This window comes from Cyclospora cayetanensis, unplaced genomic scaffold (genome assembly GCF_002999335.1).
Source record: "Cyclospora cayetanensis isolate NF1_C8 unplaced genomic scaffold, CcayRef3 CcayRef3_contig_47, whole genome shotgun sequence".
NCBI lineage: Eukaryota > Apicomplexa > Conoidasida > Eucoccidiorida > Eimeriidae > Cyclospora > Cyclospora cayetanensis.
This window is the reverse complement of record NW_020312447.1, coordinates 75,641-93,636: the sequence shown is the minus strand read 5'-3', so window position 1 is coordinate 93,636 and position 17,996 is coordinate 75,641. Positions and strand designations below refer to the sequence as shown.

At 48.0% G+C, this 17,996-nt stretch overlaps 3 protein-coding genes across 3 annotated transcripts; all 3 read right to left on the bottom strand.

The window, feature by feature from the left end:
* Nucleotides 1-35: 35 nt before the first annotated feature.
* Nucleotides 36-5,437, bottom strand: LOC34620738. The gene is made up of 6 exons (XM_026334652.1): nucleotides 5,327-5,437; nucleotides 5,022-5,220; nucleotides 4,767-4,883; nucleotides 4,396-4,568; nucleotides 4,059-4,188; nucleotides 36-3,919 (listed from the first exon to the last, which is right to left on the bottom strand). Exons 1-6 carry the CDS (start codon nucleotides 5,435-5,437, stop codon nucleotides 36-38), a joined length of 4,614 nt encoding a protein of 1,537 aa, XP_026190437.1.
* A 3,481-nt stretch (nucleotides 5,438-8,918) lies between these two features.
* LOC34620737 (cingulin) lies at nucleotides 8,919-12,820 on the bottom strand. The gene is made up of 9 exons (XM_026334651.1): nucleotides 12,578-12,820; nucleotides 12,173-12,358; nucleotides 11,936-12,043; nucleotides 11,346-11,465; nucleotides 10,815-11,189; nucleotides 10,185-10,392; nucleotides 9,701-9,816; nucleotides 9,405-9,551; nucleotides 8,919-9,035 (listed from the first exon to the last, which is right to left on the bottom strand). Exons 1-9 carry the CDS (start codon nucleotides 12,818-12,820, stop codon nucleotides 8,919-8,921), a joined length of 1,620 nt encoding a protein of 539 aa, XP_026190436.1.
* Nucleotides 12,821-15,862: 3,042 nt separating this feature from the next.
* On the bottom strand, nucleotides 15,863-17,996 carry LOC34620736 (SF-assemblin). The gene is made up of 7 exons (XM_026334650.1): nucleotides 17,912-17,996; nucleotides 17,658-17,788; nucleotides 17,294-17,366; nucleotides 16,908-16,996; nucleotides 16,444-16,649; nucleotides 16,088-16,205; nucleotides 15,863-15,943 (listed from the first exon to the last, which is right to left on the bottom strand). Exons 1-7 carry the CDS (start codon nucleotides 17,994-17,996, stop codon nucleotides 15,863-15,865), a joined length of 783 nt encoding a protein of 260 aa, XP_026190435.1.

Here is a 17,996-nt window from a genome sequence, read left to right as displayed (position 1 = left end):
GTAAAGGAGGCTTATTGTAGCATTGTGACAGCCAGTTAGCGTTCTTGGTAATGTGGCTCCTTTCGTTTCTTCAGTACTAGAAAGCACCTGTTAAGGGTGCACTCACTGTGAGGCTTCTGTCGACGTGTTCTCTCCAGGGTAGCGTGCTGGCGCTTCAACGCACAGTGGCCGCGATCTGCAGTTGGTGGACAAATATTGTTCTCTTCGAGTTGCCTTGCAATAGGACAGGGAAGCACTGGTACGGCAGTGCAAACAGGAGGGCTGCAGGAATGAGAGTCGTGGGCAGCTGGGAATGGATGGATCGTCTGCGGCTTGCTGCCTTTTGATTGGAAAGAAATCGAGCTAGGATTGCACGAGGCTTCTAAGGGTAGTTGAGGGATGGACGGCGAGAACAGGGGACTGCCGGTCAAGCTCGATACTTCCGCAGATAACGGCTTTGGTGACCCAGCAACCACGGAGGTGGTCGCTTCCGCAGAGGTTACTGAATCTCCAACACAGAGCACCTCTTGCGTATAGAGCTTCCTATTTCGGTTCTGGGTGCGTTGCATTTCTACTTCTCGAGGCGTTGCCGAGTGGCTTACGAAGCGCTGCTGCGCGTTTACATTTGCAGACTGTTGACTACTCCTGTGTCCTCCAGCGGACCCCAAACGGTTCTTATCATCACCATAAGCATCGGTATGGGGTTTATAGCAGCATTGATGACTGTGACGTGATTCACAGCTGGAACTCTTAGCTCCATGATGGGCCTCTGCTTCCTCCAGTAGAGCGACAAACTCCACATCGCTGTCAGGGCTTCCACGTACGGGACCCTTATGATCGTGATGGGTTTTACCTACCAAACGGGGTACTGTTGTCATTCTATTCATATCTGCACATGATTCAGCCTTTGTGTGCGGTGGCGGCGTAGCTTTATTCGCATTTTGGTGCAACCTACTACCCGTGGACCTCTTTCCTGGTGTGGCGTTGGGTAGCCCTATGGAAATACCATGGGCATCTACGGTTGTTTCCATCTGCTTTTCGTCATCTTCAGAGTTGCTTCCATGCTTGCAAGTAATGCTTGCCTTTGTCTGTGCCCCTAACACTTTATAATAGTCAGTTTTGTTGGTCCTTGCCCTTGACGCGAGTTCTGGGCGCAATGAAGAAACACTGGCAAATCCAGATACTGAGGCAAAGTGCATTGGTGCTGGTGGCGAGTCCCCTTGTACCTTTCCTTTCATTGCAGCTGCTCTGTCCTGTTCCTGTTCAAGGCAGCTATGCAGCCCAGAGATGGGTCGCCTTGCCGACCTTTGCTGCAGCGAGGCACCTTTTTGTGTGTTGTGCTCCATGGTGGCGTTTCTTCGCTGTCTTTTGGTCATGCGCTCACGGTAAAGTCGCCAATGCCTTTGAATAATACGTACGGCAATATTTACTACAGAAAATGATGGCAGGGATTCTGAAAAATCAAAATCTGAGTGGTAGTCTTCTCTCACAGGGATTTTCTCGCTCTTAACTTCATCGGTGGAGCTCGGTTTGCTCCGAGAAGACCCTTTGTTTGGAGAGCCGTGTAATCTAGGATTTCGGAGGTCTCTACAATATTCCACAGTACTTGGGAGATATTGTGGAGTTACACATCGTGAGTCTTCACTAACACTCAGCTGCATGGACCCGGAACTCGAACGGCTGCCTGGCCTGAGCAAGTGCTTTCGTGATTGCGGGCTGCAAATTCCTGCAGGAAGATGACCGCTAGCCGACAAGCGCGGAGTGTTGAGTGAGCAGTGTGAGCTTGGCATGGGGCTAATGCAGGCATAAAAAGAAGAGCTTCTGCCGTTCTCGCTTATGTGCCCGTGCTCGTCTTTTGGGGTCACACGGCCTTGTAGTGTTTGCACTCCACGGCGAGGCATGAATGGCTCTAACGCACGGTGTCGACCTTCCTGGCAGGTAAGATTATTTTCCTGTAGCGAATGATCACACGCAGTGAAATGGGTGGCATTACATTTTTCCCCCTTCCTTCTTTCCGCCCCGGGTAGCTGATGCGTTGAGGAATGACCCACATTAGCAAGTAAACTTGAGGTAACACAAGACTTTCGCTGAACAGACGTCTCCATGAGGCTGCAGGCATCTATTTTGTGGTGTTCCTTGGTACGCTCCTTGACTCCCGACTGCGAGTTGTAGCACGACGTTGTGATATGCTTTTCCGGTACCTTGGTGCATTTCCCATGGCGCGTCTGCAGCTCTTGTATATTCAGTCTGTCAGAGGCTCTCTGGGTAGGTTGCAGCCGTTCAATTGTTATGATCCCTCGTTCGCTTGTTCCATTGTGAGATGCTGTGTTGGATGGGTGTAATGGTTCCACCAGGGTACTACAGACGCTCGGGTACACAGAGCAAGGTGACGGTAGTTTTCCAGAAGTATTCTTGTTGGCGCTAGCACAAAGATCAGCAGACGGTGCTGCCGCTGAAATCGAATTCCAGAGCTCTTCATTGTGGCTGGAGAGAACTGGTTCTAATGACAATGACCTGTCATTGCCCGTGATGCAACTAGATCCAAGGGCTTCGCCAAGGGCTGGCGTGTCAGTGCTGGAATGGGGTCCTGCAGGCGGACCGGGAAACTGTTCCATTTGTCTTTTGACAGGTGACGCTGCTTCAGTGTCACTGTACTTGGCAGGCAGCGGAGCAGTAAGTGCTTCGTTGGTGCAAGACACAACATCATGCTCCACAGACCCTTCCTGCTTCGCATGGTGTCCTAGTCCACCACCTGGTTCTGCAACAGTGGAATCGCACGTTTTGCAATTTCTGTCGATGGCTACCGCCTGGCCTTGGTGCGTGAGCACTTGCTGCAGAGGCATAATCTGATCCTGGTACATGGATTGTTGTTCTTGAAGGCTCCACTGAATATTATTGTATACCTCATCGTGGTGCAACTGTCTCCAGAGAGGTATGCTGCTGATTGAGCCGTTGTCGGCCAAGGTGGAGGTAGCGAAGCCAAGTATGGTGCATTTATCCTTCTGGGCTTGCAATGTTGAACCGTACTTGCATCGTCCGAGACTACATTTTACCACATCGTCTTGAACTGCACTCCGCAGAGAGTCGTTGCCTTTGTTGCACAACGAAGTGCGAGCATTATTTGAGCCTCCCTTCTGCCATTGCTGAGGCTCAGAACCCAAGAGTGATTTCTTCGACATCTGAGATGGTGACATTTCACGATGTGAACACTCAATTCGGGAGCATCCTCCTTGAGCAGAGCAGTGCTGGGCTTTATGCTGTGGCTTAGGCTTCTCCACTGTGAAGCAGTCCGCAAAATCGTTCATCTGATCAGTATGGAAGCTCTCAACACGATCCATGTTAAAAGTTGGGAGTGTTACACCCGTGTTGTCTTCTGCGGTCCCACCACCTTCACTCTCACCCTCGGGCCCAGATGAGTCTAGCCACGCTTTTGTCTGCATTTGCTCAAGCCCCCGTTCGGCTTCTTCTCGAAGGTCAATGATACCTTCCGCAAAGGCGTGATCTGTGTTCAGACGTTTGTTCAAGCCCTCTTTTTTTGCCAGGAAATCAGGCGGTTTTTGTGCGGCTGTAGGACTCGATGACTCAGAGCAACTCTCTTGTTCGTGCATGTCTGCCTGTGCCGATTGTCTTCGAGATTGATCTGAACACAAGCACAAATTATCTCCCACCCACCTGTGTGACAGAACCTTCCTGAGCATTAAAAGTCCAGCATTTTGACAAAGGATACGGCCCGATAAAGGCACCTGTGCCATTTTCCATAATTCGAAGGCCGGGCTCTGGCAAGCAAATTTTAAGTTAATTTTTAGAGACTTGCATTCGTTTATTGAGCATAAATCATCGCTTTCGGCCCTCTCATCGTCAACAGCTTGCGTAGAACAAAGCGGCTCAGACCCCTGTGGACCGCAGGTACCCATTGATCGGTTCGCTACTTGTTCTCCACCTTAAAAAAAAAGGCCCTACGCAAATCTGTTTCCTTCACTACTAGCACAGTGCTCAAACAAGAGCAGTTACCGGCTCATTCGTGCTCCGGTTATTGTCAGCCCCAAGTGAACACTTGAGGGATTCATCTTGAAGCAGGCTTTCCATGGGTGGCAATTGGGAGTCTCTGCTCTCTTCCAAACCCTTGGTGGCACGAGTGCATACGAGCTCCATCAGAAGGTTTTTTTCATCCTTTTCCTTTTCCATGTGTTCACAAGCCGCGGCAAGGGCCTAGACACAAAGCATGTACAGCGTGAGCCTATCCGTGTTTTTGGATTGGCATGTTTTTCATATATGCCAAAGCACTTCTGCTTTGCTTTCCTATATCATATATACCTAGAGTTAGAACGACAGCATGATACACTAGCTTTAAGCTGGTTGAAGCATGCAGGTGGGCTTTTCTGCAACTAAAATTTCCCAAAGGATTTATGTCCTTACAACTGCAGTACGAGCCGCCTTGGCCTCAAATTGCGCCTTAGATCTACGGATGACTACAAGACGTTGTGCAAGCTTCAAAATCTCTTTCTGTTGCTTATTACTTTGTTGCTGGACCTCCATATGCTGCTGCCGCAGCTCCCCTAGCTCAGCCTGTAGTACTCGTATTTGTCGATCTAAGAAAATGTACAAGGCGGAAGACCAATAAAACATTCCATCTATGCGCCCTCGCTACGATTCAAGGCTTGGTCTCCTGTACACCTTAAAGCAGTAGATTGGAGTTTCATTGCTGTTTCAAGTTACATGTCTGAAATCATTCTGACCTTGCATAGGAGTTGGACAGCTCCGTCGCATGCTGTGGCATCCTGCCTTACCTTTGGCTCGTACTGCCAACCGCATCCTCGTGTATTCCATCGCACATGCTTCATCTTCGCGCTCGATATTTCTTCCGTTGTCCTGCAAAAGATCCTCACTTCCTGAATGCCTGTTGCCTGCGACATCTTATAGACGAACATTCTGCTTTGTTCAGCAGACCCCGGCTGAAGCTGCTTAGAGCACGTAGGATGTTTTCCCCGTTTCAGTGCGAAGCACCGGAAAAATAGCAGCGATCACAGTGCGTCAAACTTTACCTTTAGAGGAAGAAAGGCTGAGTCTTTTCCTCGGAGACTTCTTCGTCCTGACCGTCTGTAGCTCTTCCCGCAGCTGATGCACTAGCTGTCGCGCTTCCTGCAATTGACTCTGTAACTCGCGCCTTTCTTTTTCCGCTGTACATCTCGCCTCTTTCTCTGCAGCTTTCAGCTCGATGTTGGCGGCCTTCAGGGCCTCAAGCTGCACAGAACGTATAGAATTGGACAATGCTTTTGGAGCACGGTGTTCCAGGGTAACCCTGGGCGTATGCTGATTAAGTGCCAGCACGGCACAGCACCAGGGATACCTTCTCAATCTTTTGAAAGGCTTTCTCTGCTGCTTGCACAAGCTGTTCGTTACGACCACGATATGCTGTACGCAACCGCAGAGTCAAAAAGCAGGCCACGACGTCAGGCATGCCAAATATGATTTTGGACAGATGTATGGATGGGCTCGACAGCCCTACAGGTCCCTTATCCAGCAAGTGGCGATATGATTAAGGTTTAAGAGGCTGCAAATAACAAAAACCAGCCCAATACCTGCAGCAAGACGGACAACCTGCATGTGCTTCGCCTCCAACGTCCGGAGTCTCTGTTTCAATGTTTCATTGGCCTGTAGGTAGATACGCAATAGTTGCAATAAGAAGCTGCATCTGTTTGGAGCAAGTATAATGCTACATGGAATCATTATGTGAATGGTCTATGTTTCCTGTGAAGGACGCCGTTCGGGCATGGCTTGCAACTGCACACTACAGGAAACAAGTACTCCTTGCAGTGGACACTGAGGCAGACCTGGAAGGATATGCAGCATTGCTGAAAGTAAGCAGCGAAACCAAGTGGAAAAGGTTGTATCACTCACATGGAAATGTATGTTCCTCCCGCTGTCCATTATGCGGCCCTCTGCCTGCAGACTTCGATGCTTGATTTGCCTGTACTGAATTCCCAGCTTTCCCTCTTTCCGTTGTGGCTCTACAGTTACTTTCTCGAGTTTGCGACGGCCCATACTCTCATCGGCTGCGCTGCTTATGAAGTGTGTGCTCCGTCCAACAGTACCCGTCATCCCTTGCATCTGTAAACACGAGATGCTAGCACCTGCTGCATATTTTGATCCCCGTACCCTGCCAGGAGGCGGCCGCAGCCGTGCTGGTACATGCATCATGATTTTTTCAATGCAAACTCCTTTAATCAAAATTCTGTTGAATTCAAGACCACTACACCCCAGGAGAGACTAAGCGGCAACGCGCTAGGCGCTGTAGGGTATTGCAAACGCTGCCTGTCATACCCGTACATGGAGGCTAAGACTTCCGCTCTGGCTTCGTACCTCAGTAGACATTTTCTGATGGGTTAAAGGCGAAGCCATAACTGTCCCAGGTCACTCAAGTGTGTAGCAATCCATGCTCACCCACATCGCTGAGTTTTGTACTAATTGCTTCTTGCGTCCTTTAGCTCAAGAAATTTCTGCTATTTAATGTACGACCGAACTTGGTTTTATGTTGATACGCCAATGAACCCAGTAACGCACTACTGATGGCCAGTTGGTGAGCAGCAATGCCAATGCTATGTCCTGTAAGTCTGCCTCTACATGGTGCATTGGCATGCGGCAGTCCTGTTCACCCCCTTAAAGACTCCTGGTAGCACATCAGTTCGTATAAAGTGGTTACCGGAGAGGTTAAACAATGAATTTTTCATAAAGGAATAGGCTTTTCGACTAGAAAATGAGTCAAACAGCTTGTTAACAGTGGAATGAGAGCGTCATGTATAGGTATTCTCTTCAGTCGCTTTCACACTGCGCACAATGAGGAAGCGACAGAGTCCCAGTGCTTTAAACCCAGTGACCAACTCAATATTCGTACCTTACGAAGAGTGAAGGTTCCGTCTGAGACCCTTGAGCTGGCCCTTAACAACACCAGTCCACTTGGGGGAAACCGGGCTCACCGTACTTGAGCCGACCATACGAATAGAGCACTCTGCTATAAGGGATGAAAACGAAATATCGGAAGTATTAGATTGGCACCAAAGTCAACAAAAGCGTGATTCTGATTTGAATGAAATCATTGCTGCCCTTTGGGCCTAAGATGGGGTGCATTCTTTTTAAGAATTTCTGAATGTCCACGTCATGGAGAATCAAACGGCAGGAGCGCGATAGGTTAAGCCAGTTGTATAGTGTGCTTGACGAGACTGCTGCGCAATATCTGCGTCGGAAGCATGGAGTCCCCAGTAGCAGCTCCAGAACGGACACGAGAACGGCAGCCCCGCCATTTGCTGACTTTGGTGCCCGCTCTTGTCTAAAAAGTCCCCGCAATGGGTAAAGATGTTCACAACAATCTCATATAATTAACTAATCACATGTTTCACTGACAGGAATGTGTAGTGCCCCCCAGTCGCCAACAAGACTAGCAAATTTCTTTTACTCACGGGGCCCCTGTAACGTGCGCAGCGCGTTAAGGTACCTCGTCTTTATGCGTTGTATATCTTTGAAGCTTGGTAACTGGGTTGCTTTCAAGTATTTAGAGGTAGCACAAAGCCTTCAGCCCTGGAAATGCTTCAAGAGACAATAGTAGCATAGCAGAACTCAACAGTACCAGCGGGCCTTGACCAGGACTGCAAACAGCGTTCTTGTCAGCACTAGGATGGCATCACGCTTCATACTCGTTGACAGAGTGTACCAAGATAGACCTCCAGAACATAATCGTGGATTAGGGCCATAATATATTGGGATCTCTTGGGTTTCGCGAACGCTGCAGCGGACAGAACCAGTGCCCGACTAGTAGGCCAACAGTTTTACATCACTGAAGGTTCACTGTAACTCCCAGATTTGTTCTAAAGGGTGTGCTCAGTCTCTAGGGAAACATCTAGCTCTTTACGATTTGGAAGTAGAATGTGTTTTGAACTACTATGCCAACGAGAGAAACGGAAATCCTGACCTGTGCGGAGGACCCCTGAACATTGCCACTTCTGGTGCTGCTTGCTGAATTACAAGTACAGCTAAGTGCAGCCCGGGAACTCATGTCATGTTGTGTTTACTTTCTGGTAGGATACTATCTCTAAAGGAAATGGGGTAAGCAATTTTTGGCAACAACTCTTGGGAACCCCCGTTTTCGCAATGTGGCAAGTTCATGGAAACAAATGCCAACATATGGGCAAAACACAAGCAACGTGACGGCTTTTAAAACAGCTTCCCCTAAACTGGAACCATACTTACACATGCTAGCTAGTGAAACGGTTACTTTGCCCTCGACCCTGTGCTGAGCTTTGCGAGCATCGAAGAAGGGCTGGAAGGGAAGCTTTGATCCGAGCTGACGCAGCCCATGGGCCTTTCCGCCCTTCTTGGCACCAAATGTCAGATTTAGTGGGAACGTGTCGACTGCAATATGGAAGGGTGTCCAGGAGGAAGTCATCCCCCCCGGGCTATCTGCTTTGGGTCAGTTCCTATGCGTGCATGTTGGGAATCTTATCACACGAAGCAAAATTTGGAGATGGTTGGCTGCTAAAGTACGGCTAACAAATAATTTCATCAAAAACACTTATTACTGCACAGTGAGTGATGTTGCTACGGCCTTTTTCCACAAGTCCATCCCCTCTCGCCACCGCCTCATTATTGAACGTTCTGCTCGCATATCGTATCCACAGCAAATCCTGAATATACACCTCATTAAATTTGAATTCTAGTATAATTAGGCTTCTTTCCACGCTGTTGGACAAGGGCAACGGACCAGCTGCAAGCAATTCGTCCAGGAGATGCTTATACTCCGCCCTTTCGGCAACCTTTTTTCGGATTCTGCATGCGGAGGCAAAGAAGGAAAATTTACGTGCCTATTCGACAAGAGCCAGGCCACATTCCTTTACTAAATCTCTAAGATGCCTGGCCGACGTGAATTACACCCTGCCGCACATGAAAGCCTACTTCGCTAAGCGCATTGCGAAGTCTTTTTCCAGGCTTGACACTCTCTGTTGCACTTGTTCCTCAATACTCCTTGCCCATGCCTCTTCAGCCTCAGCCCTCTCCACTGATTCTCTCTGTGTGGACACGGCAATTCAAGACAAATACTAGTGCGTATCTTTTTAGTGCTCTACTGTATGAGCGATATGGCAATATGCTTCGCTTGGCCACATTTTTTGGAACAGAGCAGGAGATAAGAATTAATCGAGATCGATTTACCCTTGCCTGGGATTTGCACGCAGCTAATTCAGCATCCTTTTCCTTGAAACTTTCTTCCAGATCCTTGTGTCTAGCCTGTAACGACTGTGCGACGGTTAGACACGGCACAAATCAACACTTGCTCCATGACATTGTGCAGCTCGCAACGGTGTAGAATTATTTACTGCGGTACACCTTTGCAAGCTTGTCATAGTCCAACCCTAAATAAAGCTTTGAACATAGTTTACGTGGAGCAGTTGCGTGCAGTTGGCGAGCTCTTGCTGCTGTCGGTGCATCTCGATGCCTTGTTTTTGTCGCTTGCCAACTTCAAGCTCATGGTGCTTTTGCACCAGCTCTAATTTCGCCTCAAGACCAGCATACTTCTCGGCCCAGTCCTAAAAGCGCAGCTCATGAATACGGTCAAGCATATTTGACATACAATGATAATAAACCTAGCATCTAACAGCCATGATGGAAATAGGGAACTCATGGCGGGCACACTCCTACTAAGGGAGCAGAGGAAAGTAGATGCGGCGCTCGTTACATTGGTAGGAGAAGAGCACACCTTCTCTTTAGCAGCGCCATCTGCTACTATTTTTGCATGATGATTCTGCAAACAGGTCTCACAGTCGTAGTTGCTCTGGCTTTCGCAAGGTCTGTCTTTGGTTTGACGAAGGTCGGGCTAGTTCAAACACGATTGTTTCTCTGGTGATCTTCAAGATGACGCCGGTAGCAAAAAGCCACGAAAAGGCATATAGAACAACTCAAAGTCCAACCCATCGTTGAGATTGGCGCTCTTTAGTGCAGCATTCAACCCATGGTCTGCGCTGGCTCACTCTTGCCTCCTTTAGCCGAGCGCTGAGCTGTGCGTAAAACCAATCAGTGGCAGCACAGTTACATAGTTAGCACATGTGTTGCAGCTTTGGTACCCTATTGTCCGTGCTCGAGAAATATCTTATATACTTGACAGTAGGATGCGCCGATGATTTTTATTTGTCGGAGCTGCCAAAAAATCCATGCGAGCTTGCTGCTGACCTCTTCATTCCGGACTCTAGTCAAGTGCAGTGCTCTCGTAGCTTCCAACAACTGTGTCCGCAACTGTTTTTTCTTGATGAGTGCAAGGTCTTGCTGTTGCTGCGCTTCCTGTAACTCTAGCTTGATGCGGCCAAGCATCTGACTTTCACTTGACTCTTTTTGCTTCAGTTCTTGCTTGAGAGACCCCAACATTGTCTCTAGCTGCATGCAGTTCAGGCATCTTTTCACCGTGGATGTTTAGGGAGCATAAATTAAAGGGTACTTTGATCTTCACAATTTTAAATTCGTTTCCACACGGCGTGCTTCTCGAGCTATGTCCAGAAGAGCCGCAAAGTAAGTGTACAGGCATAGTCCAACTACATCGAGGGCAGAGTGTAGCGTCTCCTCTCTTGCCTCTTCGTTCACACTTTGTGTCCTGAGAAGGGCAGTTTCCTGGCTTTTGGAATGCTGTTCCAACGTCGCAATGGTTGCCTCAAATTCTGCTCTTTGTAGCTGTTGGGATTCCTGCAGCAACTCAATAGCGCGAGGCCTACCTTTTAGTGTTCAGGGTCCACTCATTTCTATTCATCTTGATGCACACGTGCTCAGCGATGAATAGCCCCCAGTCACAGCCCAGATCTCACGTGTGCCGATTCCGCGTGACGCATTAGTTCTTGCATTTGACTGGATAGTGCCTTTATCTCCTCACGAGAGCGGCGCAGTGCCTCAATGCGGTGGGATTCAGCCTCTTTGAGGATCTGAAGTTCCGCGGCGAGCCGGTTGCTGCAGTCTTTCGACGCATCCAGCTCTATTCTAAGTTTTTGTTTCTCGGCAAATGATTCCGCAACTTCGTCGAGATGCTTTTTGGCAGAATCTTCAAGCTCCTTAGTTAGCTTGGTATTTTCAACCTCAAGGTGCTGAATCTCTTCCTTTCGCCTCTCTGTATCTGTTTCGAGCTGTTTTGCTTTGTCAAGCGCAAAGTGCAGTTGCTCAGTTTTCTGCGTATCCCGCTCTTTTGCCTGAGTCATTGTAATCTTTGCTGACGGAACTTTTAACAAGTTAAATAAGTGTGGCATGTGGTTGTCTCCCGGACACCAGCATCTATTTCTAATATACAGTTGAATCATAGCGCTGCACCTTTCCCTGTGAAGCTACTAATGTAACCTATGCCTTACGTAGCTAAGTTCCGCGGTAAGCATAACCACCTCATTAGACTGCTTTTCTAGCTCTTGCCTCAAAGTCTTCTCATTTGACAATGCTGACTTCAACTGTAGCAGCGCCTGTGAGTGCCTCTCCTGCGTGCCAGTCACAGACGAGATCTAGTGTAGAGCTTGACAAGTAGTCGTAGGCTAAATAACAATGTTAAAGGCTACTGGAGGAAATGGTTTGCCCTAGCTTGATTCCTCCTCAACGCAATGGTACTAAGTTACTCGTCTAATCCGTTGGATAGTAGCATATCCGGCAAATACACCTTGCCTACAAAACCAATGGCTGCATCATAGTGCGGCCAGCCTAACAGAAAGCCTTAATGACACACTAGTTTTACACGGACGTCTTTGATGCGATCTTCGCATTCTAATCGAGCGTGAATCCGGGCGCACTCCTCCTCGAGCGCAAGAAGCCTTTTTCTTTCGTCTTCTAGCTTGAGAACACGAAGAAGCACAGCTGGTTGTGTGGCGCTTGGCAAGCTAAGAAAAATGCCACAAATGTCAGGTCATGCTCTAATGCTCTCTGCTGACTGCCGGACTGCTTTCAGGACACCAACCCAGCAATTCCTATCAGCGATATCTTGGTAGGACTTCAGTGTCTCTCTGGCACTTTGTAGTTCACTTTGTAGCTTGGCATTCTGATTCCTTACAGTATCAACCTCTCGCTGAAGGCAAAAGGGCAGGGGTCGCCGTAAGGTCTTAATGCTTGAAGTCTTCAGTGCAGAGCTACCTTAAGTAACTCCTAAGCACCGGAGCCCGCTTATAACTGTGTGCTAACAGTGTCAATGCTGAACCTCAATAAGTAGTGCGTGCTTCCTGCTGTGTAAGAGCGCCTTAACTTCTTCCTGCAGTTGTAGAATCTGCTCTTGATCAACAGCGTGCTGTTGCTTGCAGCGGTCTAGTGAGTCAGCTGCCTCTACAAAGTTCTTTTGTACTGAATGCAATCTACTTAGGTCTTGTTGCAGTGCGGCAATATGTGCCTGCATCCATGAGAAAGTCACCAACAAGTCCTAGTCCTTACGACGATCCTGCCCTTTTCCGGGCTTTTTAGCATGATATTAGCAACTGCAAGTGTTAACTGTGAGCCTTCTAGACAGCAAGTGATTCCGGCCTGCAATGGTTAGGGAAGATGCAATGATTGCAATCGACTTTTATGATCCATGCATCCCAAAGCCGGTACAGCAGTGGCGTTTCTGTACCATTGCTTGAGTGTATTCCTGCCTCAGGTGACTGTTTTCCTTCAACAGGTCAATACGATCACTCGATGCAAGTCCTGCTTCTGCTTTCGCTATCGACAGCTGTTTTTTGGCTGCTGCAAGCTCTAGTGTAGCTGAATCTGATGAAGCCCTGACCGCATCGTACTGCTCAGAGAGCCTTGCTACTTCAGCTGTTTGTCGCATGTATTGCTTACGAACTGCTGAAAGCTCCTGAGCTGTAAGCATTTATTCGCAAATATGCACTGGAGGGCCACATGAGGCCCTGCTGCGTAAATATACTTCTAGTGATAAAGCATGAAGTAATGCACTAAACAGCACGTACCTTGGTCTGTGATGTCGCGAGACAGCGTCCTATTCGTCTCACGCAAGGCGGCCAGCTGGTGGTGTAAAGATTCAATTCGAATGAGTGAGCGCGCACTATCTTTATTAACATACTCAATCCGGGGGTGGACACCCTTTTGGTGGCTAAGCTGTCCACAACACACATTGGCATCTTCCGTACAGGAGTTGTAAGAAGCAGCCTGGCAATTATACCTGGCAGAGATATAGATCAACGAAAGTATGAGCCACATTTTGTAGGCTAACCAGGGCTTCCGGGTCAGCTCCTTCTAGAGAATGGGAATGATGAGCCTGATCGCTGCAGATTGCATTTTGTGACGAATTTTCCTTTTTACACTCATCTAAAAGCTCAATTTCCCAGCGGGGAAATCTAAGATGGCCAGAGCAGCTTCTATAAGTGTGGGGTCGGGAGGAAATATTTCTGGGAGTCCGGCATTCTCCAGCCGGATGAGCACAGTAATGCGGTAGAGTACCGCAAACATCTGAATAGGCTGGCATCTTGGTGGGGAAGTACTCATAGATATTGTTTCAACGATCCCTCAAGGTCCACCCATGTTCCATTTCCGTATTCGGGGCACGTCGCGCTTCCGAGTTCCTTCAACGATAATGAGTTTGGCTTTTGGAAGACAATAACGACGCTGATGATGAGTTTTTCCTCGTTACTCGAATCCGTCTCGATCGCGCTTGCTTAACCCCCAAGCACTTCTGTTCTTCAAAGCCGTGGTCACTCAAGTTCACACAGTTGGGCCCTAATATCCTAGCAAAGCAAGCCGAGGGCGTGTGGTGACGCAAAAATGTAGGCATAAAGCTGCAACATGAGTGCCAGGTAGGATTTTTTTAAAGCAAAGGGACTATGCTTCCATATGGTGCGTCGCCGTCCAAAGTTTGCTTCGTTGGTGTGCTCCACTATGCGCAAGTACAACAAGCAAGCAAAGTGTAATGCATACGCGTTAGACCTTTAAATTACTTGTGACGGGGAATGACGCCGAAAGCGTCTCTATTTTCACACACCCAGCTAATATCTATCTCTGATCTTACAGCGCGCCTCCGGGCTGTGTCGACCTCCTGGCTATTAACCTAAAAATTTGCCACACCTTGGCCTGCCCCGTGCTGGCAAGGGCTGTATATTGATCATCATTCAGCAAATATCTAGGTAAAGAGACTGGCATGTATATCTTTTTTGCCGATAACATAACAAAATATGGTGCAAAAAGGCTTTGGATAAGTCAGTTAGCTCTCAGGGAAAAAGCACTCCTTATTTCGCGCAGTAAAGTAGAACAGAAGGCTTTCAAAGTATTTGCCGACGCCAGGGAAACTGCATACCGAATGCTTTGTTGCGGAGTGCAACAGTTGTCACCCAGGACCCTTAGAAGTATCGGATGTTCTTCATGGTATCATCTGACCCATTCGCTAGTTTTTGAGGCGGCTCAGTATATTCTTTAGAACAGTATAGGTACATAATGCATATCTGCGTACCACTGGTGAAGAACGTGATGGATCACAAGTCAAAACATGTATATTTGTCAACGAAATCAGACGCAGGCACTGTTTGCGTTAGGCGCCCAAATGCTTAATGGAATACGTCCCCAAGAAGCAACGCACGGACAACGGCACGGCAGATGTGTCCACCCGTTTTATGAGGGTGACCCACAACTTGCACACCTAAGAGAAAGTCAGCCTCATCTGAGGAATCACCATACCCAGAAGCGTTTAGCAGCTGAATAATAACGCTATAGTTTACTTGGATAATTTTAGAGGACACAATGGCTGTTAATAGTTTGTCCGCGGAAGGTAGTTAGGAGATGCACATGCTCACCCTTTACAGGCGCATGCAGCCCAGAAACTTCGTATTGCGCTCTCTCCAGCTTCCACAAATGAAAACTTGCTCGGCCTCAAATTTCTGGCCAAATGCCTTCAGGGAAATGCTATGGATAATTATAATGTTGTGAAGAAGTGCACACAATTAGTGAACGAAGCCGGTTGATGCCACGGAGCGCAGCTTCCCCCTGCTCCAAATTTATCGGGCTCGCTAGTCCACATCTAATGTACCACTTGCACGTTGAGTTGCTTACAATATTTTGAGCACTTGGTATGTCGAGATTAAGGCGGTTCATAAGCTGCAATATCTTCCTCCGTTATATTCCTTACTTTGTCCGTGTAGACAACTGGTCACAGCGATCAGAACAGAAAGAAAGGGCTCTTAGATGCACTGATGTATATATTTAGTACCTACTTATATTTCACTGCATTTAAGGACCTCGAATTCCTCGTTGATGCGTGTCGGGTAAATTTAGGACGGGTTTTATGAAATGCGCAACGAACAATTGCACTTCTTTCTGCGAAGCCCCCTGCGTGGAGGTCTCCTGTGGACACGTGGTTTTTGGTACAAGTGTTCCATGTCCCCGGTACAATGTCATGCAGAGCGACTGATTTATCTGGGTAAAGAGCGCTCGGCCATTATCGGGAACCTTTATGAGTGTGCCACTGATTGCTGTATGGCTTTGTATCAGTGAAAAAACCTTAAATTTTCGAACGGCCATAACGCGTAGTGGACATTGGGGTATGGTGCAAAAGTTTGGTGACATGGGTTTCTTGTGCACCCACGGATGGTATGGCAAAGCTGTGGATGCAATTTATGCGGAAGGTGGTCGAAGGTGATGGAAAATCTACTCCCGCTGCACAATGACTAAAATAGTTTAGACCGAGCTGCAGGTCTATTCAGTCAACAGTTGTGGCGTCCAGCTATTCGGTATGCAACTGCATACCTGTGTCGCTACATGGCGGTTAGCTTTATTGCTTGTTTGTACCCCTCGTCTTACTCCCCCTCACCCTCTCTGGACACAAACAGTCTGCGGGTTGCTCCTGTAACGAAGAGCGCACACTTAACTAGACACGAAGCAGGAAAAAATATCAAAATAAGTAGGTGCTCTACAAAACAGAACTGATGGTATGTAAGCCACTAACGTTTTGGAGCCCCCGTTGTAGAGCGGTTGTATACTCGTTTATTGCCTGCAAAGGGAAAAGCAAGTGTTTGCACGTGTTCGAATATGTGCATCACCATTATCTACAAATAGCCTGTCAGTGTGAAAACACTGAATGCAAGCCTAATGCAACGAGCAACGAAAAGACAAACTTGCAATGTTGGGATCGTACTTGTAGTATTTCGTCATCCGCTTCCTCCCTGGCACGCATTGCAGCTGTCAGGCCCTCACGCAATTCCCCTAACTCTTCTTTCACGAATGTGTGGAATTGTTCTCTAGGCTGGTCTCCTCTGTAATTGGGAAAAGGCGTGCACAAGAGTACCATTCCAAGCGTGAGCTCATGCAAAGTATCATACTTTAGACCATGTAAGTCAGCACTTGCCTTGCTATGGTGGTAAAGCAGCCATCTTACGCATGCATCAAAAAGCACAAATCTGAACCAAGTGCATATGCTTAAAGTAGTCTCGAGCAACAACCTCGCGTCTTTATCTGCAAGAGCGCTCCAGCTCTGCCATCTGGAAGCTTCACCTGAGTAACAAGCCGACGTCCCTTCTGACAGCTGCAACTTGCTGGTGGCGTGCTGCTATTTCACTCTCAACTTTCGAGTCTAAGCTCTTTAAAAGCTCCTCCAGCTTATTTCCTGCTGCGTCTTCCCTTTCATTCCTGGAGAGTACCTCTGCCTCAAACGCTGCCCGAGTTGCTCTACAGCGCGCCATTAGCTCAGCAGATTGCCTCTAAAGTAAACAATAGAGCAGAGACCAAAGAGAGCTGCTTGCATGAAGTATCCTGCTCAGCCTACAGGTTGAACATTGAAGGGAAAAATAAGACAGCCTATCGAAAGAAGCCATGTGCATTGGCGAAGCCACGTTTCGAACAACTACATTTCTGCAAAGTCGATCATGGCGCCTCGTTTATAGCTGTGTAAAGCACACTGCACTTCCGTTATGCTCCCTGGATCTAGAGTTTGGTGTTCATAGGAGTTTGCATCGGACTAAAAGTTTTGATGCGTGCTCTCCTTTGAGGCAATTGACCCCCTGTTCCAGTTCCTCGCAGCGCGTTATAAGATGATCAAGAGCGCCCTGCGGACGCAGGTATCACAGTTCCCGCCGCGATGCATCGTATTGGTGAGCACAGTGCTTTGAAGCGACACATGAGTCGAAGCACTTCTACGAGAGGATCTTTTCGGAGGCAACATAGAGGGCCCCTATGCAGGTGATGCAGTCCCTTTGTTGACTAGGGCCATTGTGGTGTTCCTTCCTCATGAAAGCTCAGTGAGATTGTAAACCCACAGTCAAATGCGCTATGTGTTTCCCTATTTTTGCTTGCAGCCTCTCTAGCATCTCTGTAGCAATTTTCTTAGCCAAAGACTCTAGCATCTTCCTGGCTTCTCCTCTTTTCCTCATTTCTACTGCTATTCCGTCCTCAATCGCTTGCAGGGCATGATGTAGTTGCTGCCAAGAAGAAACATACGCATTTTAATCTGTGCGAACTCAAGCATTCCTCGAGCTATATCTTCTCATGCATCATCGTATGTGCAGTGTTTGACTTATTTGACTACTATTTGTGTGGGGTGTTGAGTATTCCCCATACTCGAGTAACCATGTTTGCCCCACCGCAGATTCTCAAGTCGGCACCTTTGCGTAAGCGTTATCTGGCTGTGTGCATGCGCGTCCAAATGTGACTTTGCGCCTTCTAAGCGGGCATATACGCGCACGATTTCCGCATACAGAACACGTGCGCACCTTATATCTTTCCTCTTCAAGCAGACGCCTCCTTCTTGTGTCCTCGGCTATCGATGACTTGAACCCCGCAAACCGTTGCGCCAGGCTTGCCAATTGTAGCCGCAGCTTCTCAGAGTAAGTTTCTGGAGATCCTGCGACGAGTGGTACGTGACATTTAGCAAGCTCTGTTTGGCTCGAATAGCGATGAACCGGCGCTAGGATGTCCGACCCAAGAGTACGTAGAGCAAAATGCAGCTTCTAATTTGAAGTGGCACTGCAACTCTTGGTGTTGCATACAAGTTTTCGAACTATGTCGATCAAGGCTCTATCGGAAGATGATCCCGTGTTGCTTATGTGCAT